Here is a 15,551-nt window from a genome sequence, read left to right on the forward strand (position 1 = left end):
GTTGAGAGCTGGAGATTCTGGAGAATTTGGTATATTAGATTTTAGCATATATGTTGTTGTTTGGATTTTTTCAATATTTGCAGTTGCTTTGGTTTTTTCAATATTATCTTTGGCAAGTGATGTAACTGGTTTCGCAATATAATTTTTGGTTAATGGTGGAACAGGTTTTTCATTGGAAGCAGAACAACTAGGATAAAAAGATAGGATTATTCTAAAAAAAATCCTTCATATAAAACTTCTCTAAAACTTTCCAAATTCCTTAATTTTACTCTATTAACAATAACATGCCACACCAGTTTTATTCTACAGTAGTGTAATAAATGGATACGGCCTCAGGTGAGTAAAAGTTTTATTTACTTTTCTTTTTACTTAATCTTAAGTTATACTATCATAGTTAAGCCTACTTTAAGTACACATGGACAGTCATAACGAACTTTACAGATGCAAACATGTGGCGCAAGACGACATCTTTGCTGTTGTTCAATTCTGGATGCTTTATATCGATTGAACCTTAATCTCATGAGTCGTTGAAGTAATGAGATTTCGAATCCTTACCAATCCAAAGAAAAAGCCGCCTCCAATCCGTTATCTCAGCTCATTTTTCATTGTTCGGTTTTAACCTCTCCAAAAATGGCCTTCGTTTCGTTACAGCAGCGATGGAAACCAGCTTTATTCGGACGGTTCACAACTGTTTGAGTTCCGCAGCGATGTGATACAATTTAATCTGCTCCTTTCCGTCAATTTTTTGAAGAATTTCATAAATGATTGCTCGAGGGAAGCGCGACGCGTCCGTTATATCGGAATTTCCAGAGCAGAAACGAGAAAAGCATGTAAGGGCAGTTGATGTTTATAACGCGTTTTTATCGTAAACACCACGAATTCTTTCAGAAGTCTGCGAAGCGTTATCCCCTTGTTCGAAGAGATATGATAACATGTAACGAATCTTTGTGAAATTTTGAATCTTTTTAAAAACACATTTAATTGCAACGAGATTAGTAAACGTCGCAGTATTCTTCTGTTATAAGCCTTGCCACCATTGGTGCCCACTTGCCATTATTGCTACCACCTTTCAAAGCGGTCTTTAAAGAATAAGCTGGAATGCGAATAAAAGTATTAGTATGACGGAGAGATCTAATGGTCGTCTAGAAGGGATGGACTGGGTAACAGGCGCACCGAAAAGATAGGGTAGGAAAAGACGAACAAGTTTCGCGGTAACCAGATAAAATGACGGAAGAAAAAATGGCGAATAACGCAAAAATTAGTCGGCGCGCAGAATGTTGAAACAGCAAACGTATAAAAGGACTGGCAAAGGAAAGTTGAATAATAGGACAAAATGACGAATAGGGACAGATGAAAGAGCATTGTGACATACGCATCTAACTAAAACAGACAAGTAAACAAAAGAATTGATGGAGAACGAAATGGAGCGAAAAATTAACGGAGAAAAGACCGCATAGTCTGAAGGATATATGGCAAAGAAGAGGAGCAGCGGCGAAAAGATAAACAAGCTAATATTTAAACCATTTTAGAACGTTCTCTTAATGAGGAACACGCTAGCCGACAGTGAAGATGATGCTATGTTTTTGTGTAAGGTTGTAAGTTCAGTTATGAAGTCAATGACTTCGTCATCGTGCGACTTTGCTGCATCAAAGCACTGCGATGCTTGCCTTATTGTCCTCTTATCATCATTTTGATGTAGTAGCGCTACATAGACGCTATCACTACCTCGCGCTTATTTTGTTTTACGAGTTTCCATTCTCCACTTTCTAATAGTACTTGGCTCGATGCAATGCTCTTAGAATTGCATTGAGTGTAAGAATGTTGTTTCAAGGCTTCAACGATATTGTTGGGACTGTGTTTTGAATTATTTGTTCTCATTTTAGACGTTGCTCCTTCATTTTCTTCAAAATTTGCATTTTGCAGGCATTTCATCCAATTCTTGCGATCACTGCACCAACTACGAGAACTTGCTCTATTTGATGTTTCGTGTTTTTGTCTATTTTGCTAAAACTGCCAATCCAAATGATTGCTACACTTGGCATGGTCTTAACGGACGAACCTTTCGTCCTAATTTTTAAAATTTTGCATTGAGCTCGTGAATGTTATCTTTGCTTAAGACACTCGTAGACACTGTCGATAAAACTTTTGTTGCAAACTGCGTATTTTCCATTGGAACATTGGCAGAGACCTTTGCAGCGCCGAGCAATAGCTTTTTGAAAAGAATTAGTCTTTGGTCGTTGTCTAAACAACCGCTTGGTTGGCTGGAATCGAGAACATTTATTACCTATCCTTTTTCCTATGCTTCTTGCTGCGTCATCTGGTTTTTGATTACGTACCAAAACACTTCAGCCGTTGGTCCATTGCCAGAGATCCGCATTATATTTCGGAAGGACATCAAAAGTTTGTCCATGCCGTTGAAACCCAACATTCGAAAAGGTATGTTTTCGTTTTTCATCTAAGGATAATTAGGACTCGGGTCCTATAACGTTTTCCTTCTTGAATGTGATTCAGTGGTAAGCCAGAGATCCGCATTATATTTAGGAAGGACATCAAAAGTTTATCCATGCTGTTGAAACCCAACCTTCGAAAAGGTATGTTTTCGTTTTTCATCTAACGATAATTACGACTCGGTTCCCCAAACGTTTTCCTTTTTGAATGTGATTGGGAATTTAGTTGTAACTTTAAACGTACGCAAGTTATTTTCTGTAATTCTTCAAAATCTTAGCCTTATCGCAAAAGGTCTGCACTTTGTTGTTTTGTGTTGAATTAAATAATTTTCAATTTCTTTCGTGTCTTTGATAATCGATCAAGATATAAGTCTATTGCAATAACAAATTGAAATATGTATATATTGATACCTATGTGATATACAGATTAACTGCTTTGTTAGAGCAATTAAAAATTAAATAGTAAATATCTTTTGGAAAATCACTCGTACCAGGCAATCGTTTCATCAATGTAGAAAATTTTTTCTTAAAACACACGAAATCCTTTGCACTGCTAAAAATTAATTTTGTTGCGTATCTTTCAGTTTTAAAGTCTTTTTGTTCGTTGCTAGTTTGCGGAAGTCATTTAATTATTGATTTCAAAACCGACTTAGAAAGTAAATACTTTGTTTGAAAACAGACATATTTGCCGGCCTATTTTGCGGAAAACATTGCCCATTCATATGACTAAGAGATCGGACATAAAATAACTTTCTACGTTTCGGCGAGTGCTTATAAGATATTCTCCAAATTTTAGTTAAATTTTATTATACGAAACCCACTGAAGAAGGAGGGGTATATTCATTTTGTCAAAATGTTTGCAACGTCCAAAAGAAAGCATCAGAAACACAACAAAGTATCCTCTTCAACAGCATTAAGTTCTAAATCCATTTAAAACTGTCCACCTGTATAATGTTTGTTCTCCTAGCCGCAAAAATGACGATGGCGATCTGAAATTAGCCAGAAAGATTGGAAGTTCTGGCATATAGGTTAGTATTGAAAATGGGCCAGATTGATCGAAGGACACGCCTATAGCACCACGTAAACTGAGAACACCTCTGTTTTTCAAAAGGAATAAAAAATTGATTTGTTGCTTATACGCCTATGCGACAAAAACTTTTGTTTTGAAAGCAGAAAAAATCAGCTGCGCCCATAGAGCATGAAAGTTTAGTTCTTCTAGTTTTTTCGTCTATTCTAGGATAACGTAGATAGGTATAAACGATTCGGTCACGACCGAATATAATTTTCTTACTTATTCATATTCCTTTTACTACACATTATACTGACGAACTGTATCTATGTCTACTGCGTACAAGTATGATACACCTTGTATTGCAATTTCCATAAAGCAGAATAGTTGACATATATTTTTCGACCAATTGAGAAGAAATAGTTAAGAAATTCGGGTAGTCCTCCCGCTAAGCACAAAAGCTCATCCAACCTCGAAAGATCTTATATTTTTTAATAGCTTATGCTCGGTGACAAAGAAAGGTTTTGCGTAGATGCCAGCGATCTCAAAAGTAAGAAAAAATTTTGTTATTGTGTTAATCAGGTAGCTCTACATACCCAAAAAAAGTACGAGGAATTGCATTTCGAATTAGTAACTGGATCATATTTACAAATTGTTCTGTACTTTTCAAAATTATGCAAAGAGTAAAATTTATGAATTAACAAAATGATTTTTCTATAGGAACCTATCTGTTTACTTTATAGCTCATTCAAAAGAGAAACAATTGTTGTCCACTCTCAATTTGTGAGTTTTTCGACCTTCTCTACTTCTTGAGAAATCTATTATTTGAGTAATAATTAAAAAATAAAAGTGTGATAAAAGCAATAATTTCGTTGAGAGTTTGCCTCGTCTTCTTGCGCTTAAAGAATCAAAGGTCCACAATTAGCTCGGTCCAAAATTATGCGATACGTGGCAAAGTTGGTTTAAAAACACTTACGGAGCCGAAAAAATTTTCAGGGTTATCTTACTTAAAAACATTTTTACAAAAAATATAAATTATATTCAGCGCTCTCGCTGTCTCTTGTAGGGCAGCGCTTAACACAGACCGGAATATGAGTATATTTAATGGAAGAGTGAAGCTATCCTAAGCGCTATGACAAGCGCCCATTGCTTGTAAGCAACATAATTAAGAGTGGTCGGTGAGAGTGTTTCGTTCACACTGTTTTAATTGACGACATTGGTAAAGAGGTACCATTTTTGCGATCAGACGGTCATTGTGTTCATGAAATGCGATCAATCTCGCGGAATTAGTTTCCAAAGTGGTCAGCGAAACGTGCACATTCACGATCATGAACGCATTCCACTCAAGTTGAAAGACGATTATGATGCAATGTTTAGAGACAGCAAGTTTTTTCATTTGTTTTTCCTTTTTCCATCGTAGGAACTGTTTAATGAGGGACGATGATGTAATAAACGTAACGGTGAAAAGTAAAGTCTTCATCTTGACGGTTGGAGATCTTTTAGTTGCATTCAAGATTGGTTCATAAAGGGAAGTTTGGTACTTCTGCGGGTTTCTAAACTGGATTCTATACATTAATCAGCTTCTGTGTGAGGTTTTGTGCTATTAGCTTGCCCAAATACAGCAATCTACTTCTTAACGTAGTCTTTGGAGGAAAAGAATGTCTCATCACAGTGAAAGTCATCGATTTCCGCGCTGCGTACGGTGGCCGTTTGCTTTCAGTTTTTGAGTTGATGGGCCTACTCATTAAAGACAACACAAAATGAACGAGCATCTGATCAAAGTGATATCGAATTACTGACGAGGGGAATTCCTGTTCGTTTAGAAAATTTTATAACTAAACAATTAGTTTGGAGATAAGGCTACACAAACTAATGTCTTAAGGTTGTGTTTCACGAGTAGAAGTCGTAAAAGGCACAAGAGTACAATTATTAAGTATTTTATGGGCAATCACAACTCCAAATTTAGAGGATTCTTGTGGCTGTCACCAATAAAGTAAACATTATTTTTCATCTCCGTAGCGTTGATATTTAAGTTAATTTTTTAAATATTTGCCGTTTGGGAAAGATCTAATGTTGGCTTTCCACTTGTAAAGCAATATTAACTGTTTTTTTTTTAAGTTTGTTCATTTCACCTCCTCGAAGGCTATTTTAGTTTCATTTTTATAGATATCTTCACATCACATTTACTCGCTTCCAAGATGAAAGGTAATGTTAACGTTTTATTCGTTTTTGTATCTTAAATTCAAACGTAGTTGCAAAGACGGGCAAAACAGCACTACATTAATAGTGAGTGAACAGTACTTTGTAAGTGACAGTCGTATCTTGAACCAAGCACATACACATACTATTGCGAAGCGATGACACCTCAAAGTCAAAATACGTTACCAAGTTCTGACGACGTAACCGTGGGATGACAAATACGTGCACTTAATTGCCAAACCTCTTAGTTGGTTCAGTTGGTTGCTCCTCAATTTAGAACACCGTTCAACTTCTTGCTTTTAGGGGGAGAAAAACACTATTTCATTCCTTTAGAACGAGCAAATGTATTTTATGCTATAAACCTTGTGTTGGTGCATACACATACATTTTTCATTCATTAATAATATTATACTGAGGATACTGAATGTACTCTTTCGATGTTATAGTTTCCTGGGAAGATGTAGGGACTGTCTGTCACCATATAGGTTTCGTAAACATAATACTTCTATATTATAATTATAATTAGTAACTTAAAAAAGTCGTAGACAAAACCCTTCATAAACAAAAAAGAGACGACATAATATAAGTGCCTTTAGTTGGCTAGCCATCACCTCAAAGAATGCTCGTCACCACCAATAGTGAAAAATTGAAAAGAAAGGATGCGTCTGTTGGCCGACCACTGACTTTTTTAGATTACTCTAACAAATAGTTGCACTACAGCTTAGACTTGCGTTAATTGTAGCTTGCGAAACACAACTCTTTGATTATTGCATACCCTCCAATCAGGAATTGATTTACCAAGTTTCAGATTTCTATCGCAATTTTTCTAATATTATGTTTAACACTTGCAATAATATATAAGTGGCTCTTGTATTTATCAGAAATGTGTTTATTTTGCAGTCTGTCTGTGATGTGTGTTTCGGTGCGTTGTAATCGAAACATTAAATTTACATGTCTATGCTGCTTCCATTTATCGATTCTGATTATAAACGTTAGATAAATTACATAAAAACGATTGGATATGTATGGGAACGTGATTATGTCTATAATTGCGGGCAATATTACGTGCAGGTATGTCTAGGCGTAATGATTGTGTTTATTATTGTACTTACGATTGCAACCCAAATCGTGTACAGTTATAAAAACTGCTCGTTTGTCCTGTTGTGTCAAATCACCCTAAACATATAAAAAACACACAGAGATTAGTTGAGTAAAAAGTGACAACGTAAATAGTAGATAAAAAAATAACTGTCATATATTCATCCTTAGATGAATATTATATACTTACTCGTTAAGTTTAATAATAATAATAAAATAACACTAAACTTTTAGGCCAGAATTTTCGGGACGATTTGTGACCAGAGGTGAACTATTTACGAAAATTTGAAAATTTCATTACTTTGTAGTTTTAAAAGTTGAAAAAGAAGAAGACGAAGAAGAAAGGTGGATTAGGTTCGTCTCATTGTATGAAGTTTCACTTTTTTGTAGGTATATCATTTCGAAGAACAGAAAAAGCAACACACAGCCGACATATTGATTAACTACCGGGAAACACATTTTCTTTCGGCATTGATGGGACTTATATACCCGCCTACCTAGTTAAGTTCGTCAAAGTAACGATTAAAACATCAAACTTTTTTGTGCAGAAGAACAATTCGTACCTCAAAATCATTCCTATCAATTTTCGAAAGCCATGTGCGCTTGTCCGCTAATTCCGTTTGCAATTATTGAAGGAATTAAAAATTTACGCTTTCCCTAGATTAAGTGTCTAAAGTGTAAGACTCTATTTCAAAATGGCTCTTACTAGAATAAATAAATATAAATAGAAAAAAGTGCTTATATAAACATGGTTTCTGATTAGCGCGGTTCCCATTAGAGCGCTGCTAAATGATGAAGAAAATACGGACTGATATAGCAGGTATTGCAAATGCTGCTTATATATATATATATAGTCACCCAGGAGATGTCAGAAAGGGTTATGGATAAAAGGATCGAAGAAAGGAGGGGTATACGTGCGCACGATACACCGTGGGAAAGACCTACGACGTACCTGCATACAGGCATGGGGGAAGAGGTGGGGGGGGGGGGGGAGAGAACGTTGAACACAGAATGGGAAAGAGAGAACGTTGAACCCAGAATGGTCGGCACTCAGTCGTTAGATGGAGCAGATTAAATAACAAATTTCTGTGGTTGTTTTAAGAAAGAGCAAAAATTGACATACCTGTACAATGACCGTCAGATCTCCGCTTTTTTCAGTATTTACAACATATTTCTGTGAAAAACGAGAAGAAAAGAAAAATAAAAAAAAAAATTGTTTTCTTATATTTTGTAAAGAGTAGTCAAAAGAGAGTGAGTAAACTTGAAAGGTTAAAATGAGCATTTGTATGCACATCTAGCTGGGGAAGCGATCAATTGAATTCAAAAGAAGTGAAAAGAAAGAAAAGCAAATTTGCAGGTTTTGAAAAAAAAAAACTAAATAAAAAATAAGTACAAACTTAAAAAAGAAAAACGTGTTAGATTGCGTTGTTAAGAGAGTATGAAATGACCAATGCGTTTCTCTGGAAATATTATTTAAGTTTTTGTTTTATAGAAAAATTACTACGCTTTTTAAAGGCTAACTAGATTGAGATTATTTGTACTTCCTGTGCAATTTTTTGTCTTCCATTTCACGAAAACATATGGCAGTGAAAATTTGAGTGGTTCTTAATACGGTCGTGTCATCCTTTTCCTAACCTACAATTAAAAACTAATATTTGTGATGATGGTATCTTTTGTACATTCAATTTTATCTGAAATAAAAATTTTAGATTCTCTGAAACTTCGTCCAATCACGATGATTATTCATGAACGACAACTGTCTCAATTCAACGCATATTATGGCTTATTTTTATGCACCTCTTTAAAATATTTCTGCCAGATGTCGTATTAATTTAACTCACTTCAATTTAATTTAAGATGTGTTCATATTTAAAGCGTAAGGACAATGATCTACCAGTTATAGCGTACCTAAGTGACTTAACTCTTTTTCAATCTAAGAATAAAAAGATTATAGCATACAAGCTTCGAGGTCGTTTCAAGTGTTAAACTTATATGATTACATCTTTAAATTCGGCCTCTGCAGATACTATGTTCGCAAGTTATTACTTAACTCGGCACCACTTAGGTTGTGCTTCGTTAAGTACATTTTTATATTAATCCGATAAAGTTTACCAAGGTAATAAATTTTTTCCCGCTATATGTGCAGTAAAAAAATGACACACAAGCATGAACATTGTAGTTTGCCACGCCCGACCGCTAGTTGCCCTACATCATTTCTTCTGGTGCAATTACTCACTCATTTAGATAATAAAACACATCGTTTTCTTGCAAAGACATGCTTTCTATGAAAGCATCAAATGACTTGATCCACAATTTTGAAATATAATTCTCCGCTGCCCACTTCTACTTCATTATATAAGACGAGCGGTTTTGGTTACTCAATTGGTAAGATAAAGGAATTGTTATCAAAACATACCTTAGCGTCTTAGCAATGTAACATGAAATGATTCGTTTACAACTTTGATGAACTGCAAACGCTAATGGGAAATTTCAAGTTTCTATTTATCTAGAAATTCTCTATAAACTTTCTTGCAGCAAGATTCCTTCTCAACAAGGAGTTGGTGTTTTCATTAAATCCTACATCTATCGTACACGTTTAAACTGCAGTTCAAATATACTGGCCAAAGCTTTCGAGTAAAAAATGTAAAATAATTTCACTTCATATTCCCCCTTTGCAATCATTTTTTCAACAAGACTTTTGTAATTTGTTTCCCACACATCTTCCATCACTGATTGTTACTGAAAACTACAATAATTTTGAATACAAAGTGGGACTCTCAAAGATATAATTTTCCTGGTACCGTATTAGAAAACTCACTAATTCAAACCGATATCCGCGTTTTAAGTCAGGCAAAGTCAACATATTTATCAGCTTATCAAACTTTTCCACATGCCGACTTAACATGTTACTCTCCATCAGTTTTTCCTTCTATTTCGTGGTGCATCTCGGATGACCTTAATAGTGACCACTCCCCCTCGTTATCAATGTAAAACTTCGAAACGCTTTTAGTATTCCACCAACATTAGTTAAAGACCTACTGGACAAGGCTCACTAGATTAACTACTACAAAAAGTCTGAGGAGATTTTATATTATAATGCTATCCACACTGCTTCATATTTCTTTATAAGCGACATAAATCTAAGAATGTTCTCAAAAGATATCCTGATAATACAAATATCTTATTATGCAAAGAATCTAACGCTTAATTTAGGATAGAATTAGAGAAATCGAAAACTCTCACTTTCGAACAATACACTAAAACAATCCATAGGAATCCTTCTAAATAAACTAGCAAGAACTGCATTGTGCAATGATATTATTGTGATCTGCATTCTAAACGGTACACTAATTGTAGTACACGAGATGTTTATCCATTTAGGAGAAGCCTGGCCTGAATACTCTTCGGACTGCATTTTCTCCCAAGGGTCCCAATCTACCTACTGTTCTGTCTGGCTTCGACATTATCTTGATTTCCTGAATCCAAAAATTTCCACTTCATGGACTTTTTCGCAACGAAAGCAGTCTCTGAAAGCAACCATACTGCAAAAGACACTGTGTTCTTATTTTAACATTAGAACTATAGAGTAGACCGTTTTGGCCCTTTCCAATCTTCGATTTGCTCAGCATGTAATGTTCCAAAACCTTTTGGCGTCTTTTATTTATATGAAGAAACCTTCAAATGTATATAATCGATTTTTATCAATTTGGTCTAGTTTTCGGGATACCGATGACATACTAATTTCCAAGGCAAAGAGGTCGTTTTGATTCTCTTTCTTTGTGAAATTGTCATTGTTACAAAAATAGAAAAAGGGCCCAGCATTCCTTAGTTGATTAAAAATATGAGATGAAGAAATGGCACGGGCTGCTTACATGCACTCTCGCAATACAAAGGAAACTGTCGACTTTTTGTCTGTAACTTTTGATCCTTTGAAGATATTTCGGAAATTCTGAAAACCGATCGGCTTACTAGCACATCCATAATTGACGATAAAACCTTAATGAAAATTTACTTCTAATTTGTTTGCAATTGCGTCAATGACATGCTCTTGTATGTTACAGCAAATGGGAAATAACCTGAGATAAAAATGGTATGGTCAATAATGGACATGTAAGTATGCCATTTGGAACTAAATAAAACAAAAGTTATAGAGGAAAATATTGTTGGTGTTTTTTCTAGGCTGTCTCAATTTCTAATTTATTGTGGGCGCGCATATAGAGAGATCGCGCGGATATTTAATCGATCCATTTTTGCGACTATGAGAATTTTACGAGGGATCAAAATGATCGTTCTTGGTGTCAAGAGGTTTAAGAAAAACATCGCTAGTTCTACTATTAAACCTTCTTAAATCAAGATATATTGGATCTTAATTTTCCAACTATATCGAGTTTTTTATTGCACAACGTTCAAAATGTTTTCCTCTGGTCAATGGAATTTCCCATGGGTCTTCTCCGTCTGTTATTCATTTTTCCAAAGTTGCCTTTAATGAAATAAGTAGGGTTTTTTGCCACATTCTATATTTTAACAAAGAAAAAGCAAAGGTACTGTACGTGGCAAATTTGTCTTATGCAAATGCAACGTAATACATTAATACCTTACACCGTTTTAAGTTAGTTTAAGTTACTTGTAAGTTGCGCCTTTCTCGTTTTTATGCTTGCATATGTATGATGTAGTGATTGGGTTCTGATCATGCATACATATGTATCGGTTTTCAATAGTCTTTATTGTTTCGTCTTTCAAACATAAACGTCTAGCTAAACCCGTTCGTTTTTATACCCACCAAAGAAAGGGATATGTTCATCTGTTCTTTTCCATTATGGATGCAACAATCAAAAGTAAGCTTCAGAGACCCTATAAGGTAAAGTAAAGTATAAATATTCTTGATCAGCGTGAAATTCTGAATTAATAGATCTGTCCGTCTGAGTGTCTTTGTGGCGTTCGTGGTTGCCACTTTCCTGGTCGCGTGAATGAAGATATTAACTTCAAATTTCGTAGAAAGATTGGAACTCTTTGCAGGCAGGTTGGTGTTGAAAATGGGCCAAATTTGTTAGAGGAGAAGCGCGCAGTGAAGCATAAACTGGACGCAACTCCATTTTTCTTAACAAAAATTTGTTGGTTTTTGCTTGTTATTCAGAAATTATTAAAGTTAGAGGGTTAATATTTTCCACATTTACTTTACTTTGACCTGCCCACACAAAGTTACAAGTGATTAAATTATGTTTTTTTCATTTTTTTGACGTGTTCTGCTTATTTAGCGTAGGGCAAACAAGGCAGAATGCTTAAAATTTTTTTATATTATAAGGAATATGATAGAAGCGACGACCTTGTGGATTAATTATTTCGTGGTAATACCAGCGATATGAGTTTCAAATAAAGGACCTTGGAGGGTAGAAAGCGAAAAGAATAAGACATATCCACTCAAAGTCGAATTTTATTTGCATCTTTGTGGTAAAGTCTGACTGCTCTACGCAACTTCTTTTGCCCTTGTCAATATTTCCATAAAAGAAATGTTATATTTTAAGGAAACAAGTACAAGTAAGGAGCTAAGTACAAATTAATTGAGAGATATTCATAATAGACGTAGTGTAGGAATCTTATTATATCCACCGATGTAGAATGGGGGTGTACTCATTTTGTTTTTTTCCATAACGTGTGTAACATCAAAGGGAAGCTTCAGGGACCTTGTAAAGTTTATATATTCTTGATCGGGGTGAAATTCTGAGTTGAATTGGCCGTGTCTGTCCGTCTGTGTGTCTACGTAGTGTATATTATTGGCACTCTCCTGGTCGCAAAAATGAATATATCGACTTTAAATTTGCTAGCGACATTGGAAGTTTTTGGACACAGTTTGGTATTGAAAATGGGCCAAATTGGTCAGAGTGGAAGCGCACAACGGAGCGTAAGCTGAAAACAACTCCGTTTTTTTAACAAAAATTTTTGGATTTTTACTAGTTACTCAGAAATTAAAAAGTTAAAAGGCTGAAATTTTCCACATTCACTTTAGGAGGCACTCTACTTCCTACGTGTAAGAATGGAAAACTTCCGCCGTGCCCACGCAAAGTTACAAGTGATTAAATTTTGTTTTTTTTCACTTTTTTGAGGTTTTATCCATATTTATCATAAGGCAAACAAGACGAACAAGAATGTTTAAAACTATTTGGTACACTGCTTAAATGAAGAAAACTTATTTGCCTAAAAATTACTTAATTTTAAAATGAATATGGCAGACACTGCGATTACTTTTTTCCTAATAATACCAGTGCTATGTAGTGATATGGGTATCAACTAAAAGAACTAGAATAGAAGAACTAGAACTGCAAAAAACACGGTGATGGGTATGCGAGATTCGGCCCCCGCCGTATATTACTTTCTTACTTGTTTTTTACCTATTTAAGTATATCGAGGGAATTCACTGTTCTTTCCTATAATAACGCATAACATATTTGGAGTGCGATGATTTTTCGTCAGTAAATGTAACAGAGGAGGGAGCAATCTGAAAAACTTCAATTAACTATTTGTTAATTTAAATGAGACGTCTTTTTACATATATACACATATTGTAGAGGAACATTTTTTATTGTGTTGAATAATTTTTATTTGAATGCAAGTGGACGAGTATACGAACCGTACCTGGTCGTGAATTTTTACTCTTGTACGTATTAGTGTTTTTATTCTTACGTCACTAATACGCTACAGTAACTCATACATTTTTTAACATTGAGGAAAAGGCACAATGGCTGCATATAAGATTTGGAATATGTGAACATGTACTTACAACGCTCATAATAAGCTTATACGCCTATATAACAAAAACTCTTTTGCTTTCAAAGTTTTTTACTTGTTATCCATAATGTACAATACACACACCATATAAATTTCCACTTTTATTCTTACAATATCGTGTAAGAAAACCTAGTTCATTTCTTTTTTGTTGGAATCACAATGATGAGTATAAAATATTCGGCGACGACCGAATATAATTACTTTACTTATTTTTGTGTTACCTTTCTTTTTGCTTACTCTTTATTAGATGTTTATGACCCTTGGAAAAGTGCAACTATTCAATGTAAATCTCCGATAGAAGGGAAACATTACAAGTGTTATTTCGAAAAACAGACAAATATAAAAATAGAAGAAAACAAGAAGACGAAACGTAAAACCAAAACATGCTAACAACTAAAGCTTTTTGCATATAGTTTCAATCGAATCTAATCCTTGTAATGTTTACACAATGCTTGTTGTCATTCTCGTTATTGTTGCTTTCAGGTGTATGAAATAGAAGACAAGTTGGAATTAGTTACACTTTATTAAAATACATCAAAGGTTTAATTTGTTCATTGAAAATTAGACAATAGACACTGAAAAAGGGTTGCCTTAGAACGAGATAGTAGGGGAGACGTAACACTTTCTAAGATTTTTGAATAAAAATTTGTCTATATATTATCAAAAAGAAAAAAAATTGAAAAGTTAATGGGTAAGCTGCTTGATTACAAATTGAGAAGATAAGAGAAACCAAAAACGTTGCAGCCATTCCGGCAGCGAATATTAAATGTTAAGCATTTCGCATAAGTTTATTAAAAATGGTGATTACAAGCACGCCTGATGGTGAACCCTACCTATTGTGCTAATCAACTTTGATATAAATTATGCGTAATGATTTCTATATGCTTGAAAAGCCTTGAAAATACTTTTTTTTCCTTCAGTATTTAAAAATATAAATAAGTTTTGTATAAACCACACAATTTGATGCCTACTGTCTTAACCGAAAACGTTTGAAATAATTTCGCGTAGACCTGGTAATGAAACCTTGCCAAAAAGGAAAAATAGGATGAAAGATTTTATCTAGGCAATGCTCCGTAGACTTTGCGTATTATGTTAGAGGTTAAGTACATTAGCAAAATATTTCCTATTCAAGTTTAGTATTCACGGTATTTAAAAAGTATTGTCTATCAAGCTTTTTTGTTTTTCTCTTTTCTCTAAAACTGTCAAATTGATGTAAGCTGAACTGCACCGTAAATACTTATATTTCTCCTTTTTTTACTTTCATAAGCTATATATGTCGCATTCATAAAGTAAATACATGTGAATAACACAACTACCGTAATATTTCACAAAAATCGAAACCGTATGGCATTTGAAATAAAGGAGGACGTGAGAAAGAGGGAGAATAAAGCTTCTTTTTTATTTTTTAATAACTTGAAGTGAAAATTTCATAAATTGAGATTTATTACTGCTGTATAGAAATGTAATAAAAGAGGAATTGTCTTTCAATAATTTTAAAATAATTGCTTAACATTTGTTAGTCAAAAATCAGTCGATTTTTCTTTCTTCTTTCTATATTATATAAGAGTAACTACAAGCATATATGAATGTATATGTTTATATGAGCAACCAGAATAAACGAATTAAAACGTTGCAGATCGGTAAGGCTAAGCATTAAACACCATACACGATTACATTAATAATTTAATAAAAAAATATTGTGCACCGAATTACGCCATAAAGCATTTTGGATGCATTATTTTCACCTAAGTATGTCAAAACATGTAATTGTAGAAAATTTCGTAAAATAATTTCCAAATTTGTTACCTTCAGGTTGAAGGCAATAATACGTGGGCAAATTTAGAGCAGATAGGTGGAAATAATTGGTTAAATTCGATCAGAGAATGATTTCGCATCAATTGGGTATAAAAACAAAATAAAAGGTGGAGCTTAGATGAAATCTCTTAATATCGTTATGCCTTTGTGGTATGGATTTTGCGTAATATATCCGATACATATTTATAGCAATTTGTTCA

At 34.3% G+C, this 15,551-nt stretch overlaps 1 protein-coding gene across 5 annotated transcripts in view; it reads right to left on the bottom strand.

Annotated features, from left to right (window-relative positions):
* LOC119642151 (uncharacterized protein ZK1073.1) overlaps positions 1-15,551 on the bottom strand; it is a 75,734-nt gene that overhangs the window by 13,871 nt on the left and 46,312 nt on the right. For all 5 annotated transcript variants that reach the window (XM_038041146.1, XM_038041144.1, XM_038041143.1 and 2 more), the window contains 2 exons: positions 7,877-7,927; positions 6,768-6,831 (listed from right to left, as the gene is read on the bottom strand). In XM_038041146.1, coding sequence (XP_037897074.1) covers positions 6,768-6,831; positions 7,877-7,927 — 115 coding nt within the window. The remainder of the gene's footprint in view (positions 1-6,767; positions 6,832-7,876; positions 7,928-15,551) is intronic.

The sequence above is a fragment of the Glossina fuscipes genome, unplaced genomic scaffold (genome assembly GCF_014805625.2).
Source record: "Glossina fuscipes isolate IAEA_lab_2018 unplaced genomic scaffold, Yale_Gfus_2 219, whole genome shotgun sequence".
In the NCBI taxonomy this organism is placed as follows: Eukaryota; Metazoa; Arthropoda; class Insecta; order Diptera; family Glossinidae; genus Glossina; species Glossina fuscipes.